General features: G+C 29.9%; 2 protein-coding genes across 4 annotated transcripts; one reads left to right on the plus strand and one right to left on the minus strand.

Annotated features, from left to right (window-relative positions):
- Positions 1-4,786: 4,786 nt before the first annotated feature.
- On the minus strand, positions 4,787-7,103 carry LOC122398835 (protein phosphatase inhibitor 2-like). Of its 2 annotated transcripts, XM_043399063.1 has the most exons (5): positions 7,033-7,103; positions 6,537-6,609; positions 5,838-6,008; positions 5,461-5,540; positions 4,787-5,174 (listed from the first exon to the last, which is right to left on the minus strand). In XM_043399063.1, exons 1-5 carry the CDS (start codon positions 7,052-7,054, stop codon positions 4,927-4,929), a joined length of 594 nt encoding a protein of 197 aa, XP_043254998.1. In that variant the 5' UTR covers positions 7,055-7,103; the 3' UTR covers positions 4,787-4,926. The 2 variants fall into 2 exon arrangements, with proteins under 2 accessions (XP_043254998.1, XP_043254999.1); XM_043399064.1 differs by lacking the exon at positions 7,033-7,103 and having other exon boundaries at positions 6,537-7,001.
- Positions 7,104-8,216: 1,113 nt separating this feature from the next.
- Positions 8,217-17,407, plus strand: LOC122398691 (mitogen-activated protein kinase kinase kinase 7-like). 2 transcript variants are annotated; one of them, XM_043398789.1, is made up of 10 exons: positions 8,217-8,358; positions 8,438-8,759; positions 9,389-9,614; positions 9,863-9,980; positions 10,095-10,424; positions 12,832-12,944; positions 13,090-13,379; positions 13,648-13,720; positions 16,013-16,266; positions 16,402-17,407. In XM_043398789.1, the coding sequence occupies exons 2-10, from the start codon at positions 8,682-8,684 to the stop codon at positions 16,567-16,569; spliced, it is 1,650 nt and encodes a 549-aa protein (XP_043254724.1). In that variant the 5' UTR covers positions 8,217-8,358; positions 8,438-8,681; the 3' UTR covers positions 16,570-17,407. The 2 variants fall into 2 exon arrangements, with proteins under 2 accessions (XP_043254724.1, XP_043254725.1); XM_043398790.1 differs by having other exon boundaries at positions 8,264-8,368.
- Positions 17,408-17,621: the final 214 nt, after the last annotated feature.

Here is a 17,621-nt window from a genome sequence, read left to right on the forward strand (position 1 = left end):
TAGATTTCACAAAAAACTTGTTGTTAAACACTTGGATTTGGTTACTTTATGGAACCAAAAATTATGGAGATATTTCTTCAAAATTGGATAGATTTTGATCTAGATTCTAAAAATTATGAACTTAATGTTAGAAAGATATGGAACCAAAAGTTATGCGCGCTTAAAAATGCCTTATTTTGTGGATTACGTTGGCCGCCATGTTTGCTCGTTCACTATCTGTTCAATGAAAAGAGCCCGTTGTGTTTCATTACTCCCATTTTTTACAATTTATAATTTTATAAAAATGTTTATCTGTTGCACGTATAGATAACCTAGATAAATGAACACTTTTGATTTAAGCGTATTAAAAAGAGAAATTCCAAAATTAGTGGTGTACGGAAATTAAAAAGTCCCGAGATTCCATGTTCGAAACGAGATAAGAGAAATTACTTCAGATGATTCGGGATCAGAGTTGCTAGGTAGAAAAGTGGCATTATTAATGGTCATTTACCACTTCCTCTTACTTCAACCGCCAGAAGTTCTCCGCTCTTCCTTTCAACATTGCCTGATATCAAGTGGCAACAATGCAGCCAAATTTGGCATAATTGAGTGCATCGACGGCGACACTAGTAACGACAAACTTCCTTCGCATCTAACAAAGTGGTGGGGAGAGCAGACATATTCTACCGCACGAGCCGCATGTTACGCCAGGTCAACACTTCGTGTAACTTCGTGCAACTTCGGGAAATCGATAAAGAAGGCGAATGCGCGCCTTTCCTTCTTGATCTTGAACAGCTAATTTATGAACAGTTTATTTTATTTGATTTCTAGGTGTTAATTAATTCTGGTTGGTGACCAGGCGCCCGAGGATGGTCACCGTGGGGTTTTAGCCGGTAAGAGTCCGGCACTACTCGCTGTTGATGCACTCAATTATGCCAAATCTAGCCACACTGAGTGGCAAAGTATCGTCGTCTAGGCTTTGAACGGTGTCGGCGGGAAGAATGGGGAAGACCGGGAATTCTAAACGGTAACCATGCTCGGGGGACATGACGATGTCTAACGTAGCCAAAAAAAATAAGCTTGACAACATGACGTAAAGGTCCTCACTATCGTGCACTGTACTCAACAATGGGAGAAGCAACGAATTCTATTATACCGTTGCTTCTCCCACAATTTCATACGTATTGAAAGCCCCCAGGTCAGGTTCCTTTCCCATTCCTTAAAAATGGGATTTAGCTTAATTTTTTGACTAAGCTGATTGTGTCATTGACTATCTACTCAGGATAGTAGTATTCAACAATTGAAAATTAAATAGAAATAATTATCGAGGAACTGATTTAATCTATAAAAAAAAGATCAGTTAATGTGGTGTTTAAATACTTGCAAAAATTCTGTTTGTTGTACTTCTCTTTTTTTCACAAAATTAATATCACAGTTTTGATTTATCAAAATACAATCGGTGTTATATAAAATATAAGCAGATAAGCATTTGAAATGTTCTTTAAAAATATTCAGTTGAAAGCAATATAAACTCCTATGAGCATTATATTATAATTATATTATATTTTGAATTGAACACTTTACACAAGTTGTAATCATTATACGATTTTGTAAATTACATCATGCTGTTTACTCATATTTCAAAATTCAATCAAAATTGATGATCAATGATCACTCTTAGTCTACTTATCCAGTGTAATTCACTCTATGCTAACTTATACTAAGCTTAAAGCTGCAGCTTTGAGTATTCTAGCTAATGTAAGCGTAAGAGCTTGTATACATTAATACAATAAAACAGAGAATCAAACGCATAATCTTTTTACTATGGCTAAATTGATTAGAAAGATTCATCATTATAGTAATATAATCAAGTGATAATTTGCACTATGTGCAGAGTTTAATTTACATTGTATCATTGTATCGCTTATTTTATTAATACAAATTAATGAATTACTTTAATTATTTTTCGTACACAATAAATGCTTATCTGTAAATAATTATAATAGTTTTCAAGAACAAAAAAGCAATTATAAGCAGACATATTTCCATGAAATTATCTTTTAAGCAAAAATGTTTTCACGTTGCAACATATTTATTTATATTTAAAAATTTATTAGTAATGTCAAGTTTAAAATGCAACCAAATTATTGTTATTATAATATGCACATGAATGTAACATGCATTAGTATCCCTTAACATTTTACTAAATTATCAAAATGCAGATATTAAACTTTAAAGAAAGTTTTGAATAACTGAAATGTTCAAATGGCCTTTCGATTTGCAGATCTGTATCTTTCTATGTATAAATCCTAATATATTGAGTTCGTTGTTATTACACATATTTACAATGTAGTATACAGTCTAGAACAATATACTATATTTTAGACGGAAGCTATCTATATATTTATCTATAACTAATTCAGACAAGCAACTTTTGAATCTACAAAAATATGTATTACATGCTATGTAGAGTGTTTATAACGACAACTAAGTTCGATTGTCTAAACAATGATCCCTTTTGCAACAATACAAAGAATATTGTATAACTTCTCTCGTTAGTAAATATCCTACAGATAATTTAAATTTTGAAACAGCTATACATGACAAAAGAATGAAAAGAGCAGTCCAATATTTGTCAAATTTCAATTGCTTGTATTATGTTCTTAATAATTAGATGTCGTAATGTGCATACAAATCTAATGAAAATGTTAATTAAGTTAATTAATTTCAGAAATAACAGAATTTTGTCTTTTAATATAAATTTTTTAAGGGATTCAAGGCCTTTATGCGGTGAGAAACATGTTTGAATTTAACTGATGCATTCATTGGATATACAATTTTATAAACAAATGGAATTAAACAGCAAACAGTTTGAAATTTATTTAAATGAATCCACACTGGTCACCTTATCCAGCCTTTTTTAAATTCATTTTCAAAAGATTAGTAAACATAGAAAACACACAAATGAAACACACCTGTAATAATGAGACGAAACAAAATTCGTAATAAAAAAACATTTAAAAAAATAGCAAAAAATTCTATGAATTAAATATTTTCGCTTATTTTACTCGTAAAGGTATCTTTTTGATTTAAGCAAGATCAAGGTGAATTACATAAGAAAACACAAAATATTATATGCTGAAATAATACATTTCATTAGATATAATTAATCTCAACTGTTAATACTAATAATCACTTATTAAAATAATTAGTACTGGTAATCATGCCAATGTGAAGACATTTGGAATTAGATTCTAATTCGGGGATATCTCATTTAATGCATATTTTATGGAAAATTTTGTTTAGGAAGTACTTTATAAATTGTAATATATAATTAAAAAATGAGAGATCCTCATTCCACTTAAAATAAGAACTGTTATGCTTTCATTTAACAATATATTATAAATTTCTGTGTTAATGCTATTCGGTCTATTATTTTTACACTTTTTTCGTTTGCTATACAATTTATAATAGTAACAACTCAATGAGTCAATCAACATTAGTTGCAATAAAATGTTAGGAAGTATTATTTGTCAGGAATCGCTTGTTTCCGAATTATATTAATATTATAAAACATTTGCTAACAAAATACTCATAATTTCATAAACATCTGCAAACCCTTTCGGGACGAACGCGAGAAGATTTCCCCTCAAGGTGTAGTTGAGCACCGAAATGGCATGAACCAGTGAGTTCTACGTGAGTATTTTAACATGTTATTGTGGCTTTAAAAATTCATACCGAATTGCAGTTATATGCGGAGTATACTTCTAATAAATTGTAAAATTATGAATTGTCGGCGTTCACTGATTTTTGAGCTGATATTGATTAAGCTCTGCACAAAAGATCATTTGTGTTTCAAACATCAAGCACAGTAAACATGCAAGAATTTTAATGTAATAAATATTCATGATCTAATATACTAGAAACAATTAATATTGCTGAAGAAATGTATAGTCTCCATCGGCGTTAAAGGCCTATGTTAAGTTAAAAAAGGGCTCGTGACGCACCGATTCGGCGCTCGTCCCAAATGGGTTAACTATTTCAGTAATCAATACTGATAACTAAAAAATAATTAATTGGAACATAGTTTTTAGAAAACAGGTGTTAAAAATGGCTAAAAAACAAAAATATCTTGATTAATTGGTGAAACAATAATATTTCACCTATTGATCAATTAATTTCTTATTAATCAAATATAAAATTATCAAACTAATAATCTATTACGAAATATATAGTTAAGATGATGTAGCATAAATGACACATGAATAAAGTTACAATTGTGATAAAGAATTGAAAAATTATGTAACCATATGATTGATTAAATATCAGTTAATCTATGCCAAAGTAACCTACTGATTGACACATTAGTAACCGACAAACACTATTTAAATATTAATTAAATAATTAATAATTAAATTAGTTTTTTTTTATATTGCATGCCAAAGTATTAAAGTATATCACAGAAATACTGCAACCTCATCATAATAAATAAATAAATCTATAATTCTACTTTTGAAACGATGCGTCAAAGTTTTACTTTCTGTATAATTATGTACTGTTTTCAATTTATTAATCAATTAGTAAGTGTTTAATAATTAACAAATTGAAAACGAAGAATTAAATTAAATACTTGTTTAATTATTAATTATTTATTTATGTTTGTAATTAATTACGCAATTAATTATTTATACATTGACAATAAATTCGTTGTGTAATTAATTACACATATTAATTGATAAATCAATTATTGGAAAGTGGTAAACCAGTCAGTTACAAAAATTTATTGACTTAATAGTTTAACTAATCTAATATGGACATTCTTATTAAAGTAATTCGTCTATTACCTGTCAGACAACATTGAAGATTTACCGTGAACTGAAAATGTTAAATAAAAGAACTCTAAATTTTAGTAATCCATAATATTGTTTATCAATGTCCTTAGTCATATCACTTCTGCTCTGTTTTATCACAGGACGGCATGCACTTGAATCTGACATCGAAGTTAATTTGTTCTTGAGAAGTAAAAGAACTATTATCTTCATCTTTTTCTATATCCTCTTCATTTGCTTCATCTTTTGTGTCATTTTCATCTTCATCTTCTTCATCTTGTTCAAGTAATTGCTTTCGTGCCATCTGAACTACTTGCCACTCTCGATAATGGCGTTTTCTCTTCGCTTCAAATGCTTTTCGTTTTTCTAAAATTTTTATAAGTAGATTGATATTTCTCTTGTCGTTTTAAACAATATCTTCACACATATTCTTCTTTTTTTGAGTAAATTTAACTTACTGATTAGTACCCTATATATATTTTCACAATACATATAAGAATTTTGTCCAAACAATAATAATAATAACCTTAATAATAAATATTTATAATCAAACTTAAAGTATAAATTTTGTAGTTAAAAGATTAAAGGTACAAGAAATCGATTGACCATTAAAAATTGTTCAAATATTCTTATTATAAAATTAATTACTTACCTCTTTCCTCTGGTGTCTCTTTTTCTTCTTCATCATCACTTGATTCTTCAAAAATTTTTGGTTTACTGCTTCCTGCTAACCTATGAAAGTTAAAAAATAAATTGTACAATATCCAATTCATAATAAACAAATCATAAAAGAAAATACAGTATTCATGAATTCTAATTATTACAATTTTTAGTTAGTAATTAATGATTTTATATATGACTACAATACAATGTCCTGTGTTTGTGCAACCAAAATCCTTTCTAATCTACTTTAATATAATTTAAATGTCCAATCCAAATTTGCTAAATGCTATTGACTCTTTCTTTTTTGTATGTATTTTATAGAAAGATACAAAGAATTTGCAGATAAATGTTTAAAAAATTACTTACTTGGCAGCAACAGCAGTCGAATCTAATTGATCAAATTCAAATTCAGTGTGGAGGCCTTCATAGTTGTATGGGGTTTTTGGTTCATCGATCTTCATATGACCATAATCTTTTTCTGGTGGATGTAATGTTGCTATTATATTCATTTCATCCCATGTCATCTCTTTACTTGGTCTATAATAATAAATATAATAAAATATTAAAATTCTGCCTTCAATAATAATATGTATCAAATTAAATTCTAATTCAAATTGTTTTCTACATAATATTTAAAATTGTTCTACGATGCTTCAAAAACAGAGTCTATATGAAATTATACTTTTAATACATTCTATCTAGTTCTAACTGAAATTGTACTTTAAATATGAATATTAATTCACTTGAAAGTTAAACATTTTTAATTTTAATTTTTAATAATAATTTGAAACTGAAAAGAGATGAAACAAACAAATATTAATTTATAATCATGAAACGGAATTAATAAAGTAAAACTGCGAGAAATTAAAGTACGCAATAATAACATACGTTCTAATTAACCTAACCTAAAAAAAATTTTATGAATCTACTGTTAATACCTGATCATTAATTAAAAAAATAGTTATCTCTTTTTTCAATAATTTTCTATGACAATTAAAAGGAAATAAAAATTTTAATAGAAGAATATAAATTTAACATATTGTATAAGATATGAAAAATGTTTACCTAGGTATATCCGGATTATCAAAGCTGCTGGATGTTTTTAAAATTCCTTTGGGAGGCCGTTTTGAAAGATTTTCTGCCATTTTGAGAAGAATTGAATTCACAGTTGATAATTATAAAACATGACCGATCTTTATAAGGATAATTTTTCGTCACAACGTTTTCACACAAATCAGGGCTAATCAGGATGACAATTGTTTACAAATGATGGCAATTTGCCACCTTGAAAATTGTTAGTTTAGATCACAAAATCATGAATTGTGATTGGTGCCATGTTGCACAACACGTTATACAGTGAAGAATATTTCAAGCACATTACTTTGCAACATTTCAATGAGTTTAGAATGGTTAGTGGAACGTTAAATTCTAATCCTTGATTATCACCATAATGTAACAGAGAAGGAATCGCAATATTCATACATGAAAGCATTCTTTATTATCTACTAATCCATTAATTAAGTTAAGGACTTTTTATAACTATAAAAGAAGTTTTACATACTATTATACATCATTCGATGCATACTCGGCTCGGGATGCGACTTACTGAAAATACTGAAACGCAAAAAGCAATATCTTATTACCAACACAAATTTTTCAGTAACCTTTTTTGCATTAAATTACTAGTAAGTTTCCAAGGAATTTTGTTACGTATTTACACTTGTTGCGCGTCCGGCGGCGTATTTCCGACTCTCCGTAGGGAATTCGGCGGGGAACGCTGCCCGTGGAGTGCTTAGGCACTCTGCTCCTTGGACGCGGGAGTTTCAAACGAAGATCGCTAGATAAGGAGAATAATAAATGGATACAAGGATTTGAACACACGTAAATAGTACTTTAATTAACTCAATAAAAGAATATAAAACAAGACAACCAAGATTTCGCAGGAATCTTGTGACCCTTTCGTACACTTCCGCTCTCTTAATTCAAGATGCTTCTCTCGTTGCCGATTCAACTCTATTAACTAACTCAAAATAATACAAGTACGATCTCGCTTAAGTTACAATGATACGTCCGTTCACTTTCGATCTCCGGATTCAACTGTGTTGCTCTGCCGGCCGGTCGAGGCCCAGCCCACACGTAGGCCCCTCCAGATCGTCCTTTCTTTCATTCGGGCCGGGCGCAAAACTCTCGCACACGCGTTCCTCGGCACACTCCCCCATCCCTCGAGAACGGTCCTATGCGGCACGTGGTCGTTATCGTCTTTTCCACGCAGCCCGTTTCCGGCTATCGATAGCGCACGGCCCAAGTTCCAGGAATTACACACTTAGGAGAAGGGATCAAAGGGGAGCTCACGATGATCCAAACATCCGTCTCCAATAAATTATTGGCTAATCTATTTCCCGAAGTGAAATCATTAACCTCTTTTAATCCGTAGAATTGGCGCGGGCTCCACTTTGTCTCCCTTTCCTATTACATTCGTGTAATCTATTCAAACCTCGCGCCCCCCAGAGCTTCTGCTACACGGCGCCAGGCGGCGACCACAACATTACGTATTTACACTTCTCGTTCAACGAGAAAAAACTTGTATAAATAAAACCATATGATTTACGATAGAATTGAAATATGACTAGAAGTTGTGCTTAAATCTGTAGATGACGATTTAATAGAAATTATATATGTTACTATTGATGTATAATAATGACAGTTTTCCAGTGAAAGAATTAATAAAAGAAAAATATATACAAATACTATTATAAAATATATATTATACATAGTTACAAATTCCATTTAAAAGTATATCAAGCATCAAGAAGCAAGCTTATAATTGAATAATATTTTATCTATTCAGAAAATCTCTTAGCATAGCAACCACACATTATAGTACATAGTAATTATCTGTATGTACACATGTATCTTTATATTCTATTCACGTAATTTTAATTACATGTTTCAATTAATTTTTATAGGAAAAGTTAATACGTACTTTCATCATGTTCTCCATGTTTAACGATGGATCGTGTTTCAACGTATCGATGTATCGAACTAGAAACATTTATCGATGCATCCTTTCACTAAACATGCATTCTAAATGTTAATAAAATGGAAAATATTGAAAGAGCTTGAGCTTGAAGTTTGAATAAACATTTAAACGTGACAGTTTGCCCAGTAATTAAATGTACCCTGAAACTAATGTGATGTCGACTGTATGTGATGGCGGGTAAACAGTTAGTAAGCCATCAGCAGCAGTTTGTTGAAGAAATTAACTACGATGAAATTCAAACCGAGCAGGTATCTTAATTATGCAGTCATTTTCTTAATTCCTTAAACAAACTTATTTTTAACTTTCTGTTGTTTTATAATAAAATATTAATTAACATTGATTATTTTCAGTTATTCGGAATTTCCATGATTTATCCTTATAGATTTTTTTTTAAACATAACCTAAACAATATCAGAAGACTCTTTAAGTAACTCTAATTATTGCTATTGACGAAGTGTACTTGAATTTTTATACATTGTTATTTTGAAGATAAGATTTAGAAAAAGATTTCCATTTAAAAGACTATTAATACAAAAATTTATTGAATACATTTTATTTTAACAGATTGTTGTTGTATTTATCACTTCCTAAAATTTCAAACAAATTTAATACAAGTGAATAAAATTATGTACATAAAGTCAGGATATTCAAAAACGTTATTACTGAATTATTATTTCAATTTAAATTGTATTTTATATGCTGGTTTTATTAATGTTAATTTTATTTTATCAACATTCTCTTAATTCAAAGAACACTAAAATATGATATTTATATAAATTACTTCATTTGTAATTTAGACAAACATTTTTGTTACTTTGTGTATATATATATAAATAAAGTTTTATGTTATCTAGAAAGAAATTACTTTTTTATGTAGGTAGTAGGAAAAGGTTCTTTTGGAGTAGTGTGGAAAGGAAAATGGAGAGGACAATATGTTGCTGTAAAATACATAAATTCAGAAGGTGAAAGAAAGGCCTTTACAGTAGAAGTGAGACAACTATCAAGGGTTATGCATCCTAACATTGTTAAACTCTATGGCGCTTGCACAAAAAATCCAGTTTGTCTTGTTATGGAATATGCAGAAGGGGGTTCCTTATACAATGGTATCTTTCATTTTTTATTTTGTGAAATTATATTGCAATTATTTATATATAATATTTGCATATATACCCATTATTATTGTTGTTCCTCAGATTAATTTTTGAATATGTTTTGTTTTCTGTTTTATAGTAAAATTAGTAAGCAATAATAATAGTGTTTATATAGTACAAAACACAAAGAAAGAACAATCTATTTGTTTCTTTGTTTGTTTTTTAGTATTTGACATTAACTGTTATTTATCATTTTACAGTTTTACACTGTAATCCTCAGCCGCGGTATACTGCAGGTCATGCAATGAGTTGGGCTCTACAATGCGCACGGGGTGTTGCATATCTTCATAATATGAAACCAAAACCTCTGATACATAGGTAAAATAAATTAATGTGTGTTTCTATATTTTTATTTGTTGGAAATCTGATTTTACATTAGCATAAATGTAATATGTTATTTGAATATCGCATTATTTTTATTTGTATTTTTAGAGACTTAAAGCCACCAAATCTGTTATTGGTAATGGGTGGACAAACTCTTAAAATTTGTGATTTTGGTACAGCTTGTGATTTAAATACATACATGACTAATAATAAAGGTTCTGCTGCTTGGATGGCTCCAGAAGTATTTGAGGGTTCTAGGTATACAGAAAAATGTGATGTATTTAGTTGGGGTGTTATTCTATGGGAGCTATTGTCCAGAAAAAAACCATTTGATGAAATTGGTGGTTCAGCATATAGAATAATGTGGGCAGTGCATGTGGGACAAAGACCTCCTTTAATTGAAGGATGCCCAAAACCAATCGAAGATCTCATGACCAGGTATCTATCAGTAGCAATAATGATTCAGTATATAAATGTAATGTGTGACCAGAAATGTTTTCTGGATGTATTGATGGATTTTAATGATTCAAAATGCAATGAATGCGCAACTGTTCGTAGATTGCCGTTCTACAGATAGAACTTTAAACGTTAATATACTTTTTAGAGAAGCCTCAATCAACAAATTGGTATTCTTGATTCATATTTTGGCCTCTAGAATCTCCCATTAAAATTTTTCCCAGGGGTGGCCAGACACCCTGTATGTAAGAGTACAATATCATTTATAGTAATACAAACCATTGAAAAGTACTAATGATGTTTGAAGTGTAAATTCATACAAGACACAAAATTTATCTAAAATAAATCTATTAATTGAAGTATAGACAGAAAATATTTTTACAAATATAATGTTAATAATGATTACAATAAACATAACGATTATACTTTTCTCTAAATTTCAGCAAGAAATTTCTGCTCATATTGCAAGTATGCTTAAATATATTAGTTGTTTGTTTGACATAAAATTTCTTCAGCAATTTATATCCTCTTCACAGTGTTCGTACTTCCTTTATCGCTAATGACGATAACATCAGTGTACAGTACCTTCAAACAATTTTATGTACACTGTACCCATGTCGTTATGAATAATATATTATAGTAGATTAAGGGATGAATTATTTTCTTCAAAATGTTCCACAATTTAAATTATTCTTCATAGAGAAATGGATACTGCTTCATTATTTCGATTGATTTTGATTTTAGAAAACCCTTGTTCACAAGTTGTAATTGTGGAAAGTTCATTCGCTCTGAGATTGATTTACGTCTTTATTTAGAGCTTTTCTAAATTTTTTATTATGAATTTTAGGTCTTATCCTAGGTGAGGGTGAAGATTGGGGCACATAGTTCATCATAAAATTTTCATTAAAGAAATTGGGGTCTTTTAGCAACTCCGGATTCTTCTTCGAGTCAGCGATCCACTCGTTCATCCCCCTCAATGTTTAGGCACTGGGAGCAAAGTTTAGTGGTAAGTGAAATTGTCTTCAATGATACTTGTCCATTATGGATTCCATTAGGTCTAATGACTCGTCTACATTTCCTTTTGTTTTTCTCATGATGACTGAATGTTAAAAGGTACGATTTGTTTCTCAAATTGTTGTCTATGATAGTGTGAGTTGATTTTGTTGTAAGAAATTTGATGAATGCTCCCAGTTATTTTCATCACAAACTTTTCTGACAGTAAAATGTCGAAAGAAAAGTGTTGAATTCAGGAAGATGGAAAATATTTAATAGAGTAATTGAATGTACATTAGCTAGAGATCTTCAATAGTTTCCAGAAAGGTGTACATTTAAATAATTCTAGGAAAGAAATGTTACAATGGATAGTTTTCCATATCCTCGTAATTGCGTACATTCATTGTACACAATTACGTTTGTATTGTTGGTAAAAGGGAACAACTGTTAAATAGTTCCAGTAGAAAGAAGTGTTTTAAAGAAAGATCTTACCTTCAGGTATCTACTTCTTGTTTTACATTACTCGTTAAAAAACAGTTTAGGAGTATTTAAGAGAATTTTTAATGTGTCCACCCTTGTAATCAAGATTATTAAGTGTACCATATTACAGCTTATGCCTACATTACCTCTAACATTAGTGTATTACTTGATACAACAACTTTATGAAAAAGTCCTGTGTCCTTTTCAATGGTTTGGATATTCTTGCAATATAATTTATTTTATGTATGAATTATAGTAATATTTTACAAATTTATAGTACTATTTTAGTGCTCTGTTGAGTCAAATTATAAAATTTATTATAATTGCTTTTTAAATCACTTCATATTTAAAATTTTATTCAATTATGAATAAAGAATACTTTTGGAAAATATTTTACTTGATATCTGCTGTGATTCTATTTGTTATTACCTTATATTATTTCATAATTCTTCATTTTTATATAAATTCTTTATAGACACTGTACAATTCAGTAATTACAAATACTTGGTTTAATATCAGTATATAGGTTTTCATGTCATTTAACTTTATACAGTCTATATTAATAATTGCTTAACAAGTATGAATTTCACATCGAATTACGACTTTTTAAGTCACTTTCGTGTTTATTCCACAAGCCATCATGGGAATAATATTAACACATGTTCTTAATATTTCAGGTGCTGATTTTCTTTAAACTAAATGTTATTTATTACAGGTTCATCTGTACTTAACTTATTTGAAAAGATTATCAACTATACTAGTACAATATAATATATGTAATGTTTTCTATAATCTTAAGTAGCATTAAATTTGACATAGATATTTACAATCTAATTGAAAACATGGATTTATAATTCCAAGACCAACATTTTCAAATTGTTTTTATCCAATGAAAAAGAAATAATTAATTTTTCAGGTGTTGGCACAAATCTCCTGAAGAAAGACCATCAATGGACGAAGTTGTAGAAATAATGACAACCTTGTCACAGTTTTTTAGTGATCATTTGGAACCTGTTGAATATTCTCTAAGTATGTGTACTACTCGTAAATATACATATAAGAAAAAACACGATGTACATATGTATAGTAGAAAGAATTTAAAACGAATTTAAAACGAAGTCATTTAAAATAATACATGTGCCAACATTCATATTGTATTTTCATTATTATGTAGGTGCCGAATCAGAGGAAATTAGTGACAACCATGTTTTGAAAGATGACACCTTAGATGTGACTAGTACTTTGGACTCTCAAGTAAACGGATATGCTGCTAATGGTACTATCAGAGTTAGTGTACCTGTTTCCAAAGAAAAGTCGGAAATTCCAAATGGAAGAGATAGTTCATCCACTCCCTTCTACGATTTCAGGAATGTTTCTTGTAAAAATAATAATTCATTAGACAATACAACCCATAAAAAGTTGCAGAACAAAAATTTTGCACCACTACATATTGATTGCGATCCGGTTAGTATCATTTGATCCAAGTTTTATAATAATATTTGTTTAAATATTAGATTTTATAGCCATTGTATCTAGCAATTACTCACATTAATTGATTAATGAAGTAACACAGACAATATAAAGTAACATTTGATTTTATTATTTTAATTGTTTTTAAAATAATTTATTAATAGTTGAGTCATTGGAAAGATCGTATAAAATTTTTATATCTCCTTTTCTAATATATTTTCACACTTATTTTTGTAACACATTTTTATGTCTATAATTACAGAATGCTTGGGAATTGCCAAGTTCTGATCCACCGTTAGTCTCTCCCGTATTGAAAGCAAAAAATACTGCGCAAAGTAAGTGCCATATTTTTATAAACCATATAAGTTACGAATAATTTAATTAATATTTATATTTTAAAATGTTCTACTTTTCTCAGTGAAATATTAATTTTATGAGTGAAGTATTCAAATAATTACGAGTCATTTGAACCTAGTTATTATATTAATTTTGTTGTTATATTAATATTGAGGTAAAAACTAATCTTTCCATTGATTGCTTTAAAATTTTTGTATCATATGTTTTTCCATTTTACTTTGTTAAAGAATTATTTTTCTTCACTCATTGTTTAAGCGCAACACGGTACAAATGATTAAATTATTCGTCGATAAGTTCGTCGTTGTTCTATAGCTGCAAAAGAAGGGGATCTCGCTCGGGGGCGAGAGCTTCGAATTTGTGACTCATCGCGATACTACTCTAATCCCAAAATAACGTTCTTCGTATGTTCCACAAAACCTTGCTTTTAGCGCGGAATGTGTGAACGCAGACCTATTGTCGCCATTCAAAAGTTTTTTAAATAATTGATAGCGACGAATATAATTTCGTTAGACTTTCGAAAAGTACATAATTTATGTTTTACTATTTTCGTTTTATGTAAAAAAAATACAATGTTTTCACTAATATCAAATTTTAGATTTTTTTTATACTTTTGCGATCGGATGTAATCGACAATAGTTATAATAAATAAATAACGAGAAATTGAAATTAATTTTTAGATGTAAAAATCGCGGTTTTAATTAATAATTTCATTGTTAAAATTGAATGTACATTGTTTACAATCTTATTTGTATATATTTATGTATTCGTATAATTTTATGCCATCGTTCTATTTTATTCATACGTGTTTTATGAATGGTTCGCGTTCTTTGTGCGGAGATGTATAAAAGTGGAATTGCAGAGAACTTAAACGTTGCACCTGGCACGTTGCGATTTCGCCGTGACAAATTCCTTTGGGGTTCGTCGATCGGCGAAATCTACCCTGGCAAAGGGCCCGCGAAAACAGTCACATTGTGCAGCTACACTAAATTTAACTGACGACTAATCGGTAGAACCTGTTCTTGATTGACACCTATCGACGGTAATAAAGGTCATATTCTAAAGTCTTCAATAATAAAAAAAAAAAGAATTGTAAATAGCACAGTAAAACACAGTCTCGACAGAGATTGCGTGGGACCAGAGTAATGAAAAACTGTTTCAATGATAAATGATTAATAATTCACGAAATATTTCATGGTAAAGCTCAGCGAATGTTTATCCTTCGCCAGTATTGAAATTAACAGTTAAGAGTGTAGCGTAACGTTCGTCTATTAAAGCGAATACTCTTTTGTAGCAGATTCGAGTTCACTTGCAGTATTTTCTCAAAATGTGATTTGTATTTGCTGTTCTCACGAATGCTTCTTCAGTTGTTTGCCATGACATCGTTGTAAAAATCAAAGTTTCGACCTAATCAGCCCTGAAGATGAATTAAGAGCTGAAGAACCGTATTTTCTTCTTGGCTCGTGCTTGCACGTCATGTCTGGTGGGGGATACCTCGAAGCAGGTGTGGCTGACTCACCAGGCCCAATATAGATGCACGTTTGTTTAGTGCTTTCCCGACCCACCATCAAGAACGACGGTCTTTCCTCTTCTTTCTTCTTTTTCTGTTATCCTCGTTATCGGAAATTTCATTCCTACGAATTTTTTTCTCATCTTTTTCTCACCGTTCGGTTAGTTGATATCCTCGGAAATCGAGCAGTTCGTGGAGATTGATCGGTGTGACACCTTTCATGTGAGAATCTTGATTTTATTATGAATGAAGCCTCGATAGGCTCCAGTATTTGGAAATGTGCGAGGAATGCCCAAACATCGTAGCCACGGACACCCTAAAACGGTGCTGGGTCCTTTTGCGTTAGTACTTTTGTTTGTTTATTCCACTGTCAAGAAGGATGACTTCTTTAAGATTGGAAAATGGAAAATTTGGAGTAGGCGAATAGGGGTTGAAAATTTACCCATCCGATCGGCACAGTTCATTTATAAATGAACGTTGTTGATTAAAGGCATAATTTCTTGTAATTTGACCATATAATCAATGTTTGAAGTTAATTAATTTAACCGAAACAAAGTTCAAAATAAAAGAATAAGTTTTAACATAAAAATCAAGTGAGCCATTGGTATAAATAATGTATTTAATTGTCATTAATTCGAATAAAGAAGTTCTAAAATTAATTTATTATATTATAAAAAATAGTTTAATAAGAATTCGTTTAAAAGAAATAATTTACTCTTAATTGTTTAAAGATTGACTCTCATTTATTATCATTAATTAACAGGTAATAGTACAACTAACGAAGATCTAGATAATGTGTACCGTCTGCTGGATGCAGATTTAAGGCCATTAACACCAGATCAAACTTGTGAAAGATCAAAAGAAATCTTTGAAGAGCACAAACAACTAGCACAAGAGTATTTGAAAGTTCAAACGGAAATAGCTCTTTTGGGGCAACATAAAAACGAAATACTTAAAAATTTAACTATAGACAGTTTAAGGCAACAGGAGGAACTTAGAAAACTTGAAGATGAAAAAGCAAGTTGATTTAATTTATGACTTATGATCTAGCAATTGTTTTATATAGTAAAATATGTTTACAATGTTTTATCCATGAATTTATGCAAGTTTAAGATTGAATGTAATAAGTTTATGCCCATTTTCCAATTGCAGGAATCTTTGATAAAGCTGTATCGAAATCTAAAACGACAATTGGAGATAATGAAGAATCAGAGAATAAATAGTGCCCTTTTAAATAACACTCAAATGGTGGGTCCTGCAGTTTCAGGAAACAATGGATGGTTTGTGGTACCTTGTCAAGATCCTTCAAGGCACTCCTGAATATTAGGAATATCCAGATAAAATAAATAAGTTTGTTTTTATTACTACGTCTATAAAAAAGAAGTTTTTATCGTCTTTTAACTTTAACGAAAAATGAGCAATTTTCTGTGAAAGTGACGAGAATACATTGCAAAAACGATTCAGAAAATCAACGTTTGAAAAAGTATTTATTACGCCATAGGATAAATTATTCAAAATGTTATAATTAAATGTTAGATCTTTTTTTTTTTGCATTTGATTGAAACTTCTGTTAAGTTTCCCACAGATTTTAATCCTTTGCGGACGGTGTCAGCATATACCGAATAACATATTTTTATTGTTTCGGACGTGCATCAGGAAGTTCTTTAGAAATCCACTATCATAACTTGATAAATATTGATTTCATAAATACGTATGTAACAGTTCGTTACATTAAAATAAAACTTATACATTGGATAAAGTAATTTTTAGATATACGTTAGTTTTCTGCGCTTCCCTAATGTTCGTGATCTGAAATGTCCGTCCGTAAAGAGTTAAAAATGTTTACGGAGAATTTTAAGCTTTTTGACTAAAAAGTTGTGGGTCTGTAGAAAGAATAACTTTTACTATTTTGTCTGCTTTTGTCGTAACTATTTCGACTAAAAAGATTGTTTCAGGTCAGTGTCATACAAGCGTTATGCTAATGCATCTTGAAGCGATGCAGAAAATCTCTTCTCTTAGTTTTGGACACAATTTTTCGTTTATGTCGTGTATTAGAACATTGGTTTTAAAAAGATATAAGTTGCTGGAATCGCGAATTGCTATGTTATACTGCTTAAAATATAGAGAAAATATTCATATTATCATTTTAAAAACATTTACGGCAAATTTTTAATTTTGAATAAAAAAAGTTGTATAAGATAATTTTTATTTTGTCTGTCTTTATTGTGATTATTTTATTTAAAGAAAAAGATTATCATGTTTGTAAAATTACGCTTTCGCATCTTGAATTTAATTTTATATAAATTTAAATTCTATGTATGAAAATAATTTTCAAAAACTGCTGATAAATTAGATTAGCTCTGCAATTATAT

Source organism: Colletes gigas, unplaced genomic scaffold, assembly GCF_013123115.1.
Source record: "Colletes gigas isolate AHSC1104 unplaced genomic scaffold, ASM1312311v1 Colletes_gigas_Sc00012, whole genome shotgun sequence".
Lineage (NCBI taxonomy): Eukaryota > Metazoa > Arthropoda > Insecta > Hymenoptera > Colletidae > Colletes > Colletes gigas.

Bases quoted from the DNA above. Each gene is read 5' to 3' on its own strand.
- LOC122398835 (XM_043399063.1), bottom strand. From the start codon at position 7,054: ATGCATCGAATGATGTATAATA. The intron at 6,009-6,536 runs GTAAACATTTTT...TTATTATTATAG, and splicing joins GATAATCCGGATATACCTAG to ACCAAGTAAAGAGATGACAT. The intron at 5,175-5,460 runs GTAAGTAATTAA...TAAAAATTTTAG, and splicing joins AGAGACACCAGAGGAAAGAG to AAAAACGAAAAGCATTTGAA.
- LOC122398691 (XM_043398789.1), top strand. From the start codon at position 8,682: ATGGCGGGTAAACAGTTAGTAAGCCATCAGCAGCAGTTTGTTGAAGAA. The intron at 9,615-9,862 runs GTATCTTTCATT...ATCATTTTACAG, and splicing joins AGGGGGTTCCTTATACAATG to TTTTACACTGTAATCCTCAG. The intron at 13,721-16,012 runs GTAAGTGCCATA...ATTAATTAACAG, and splicing joins AGCAAAAAATACTGCGCAAA to GTAATAGTACAACTAACGAA.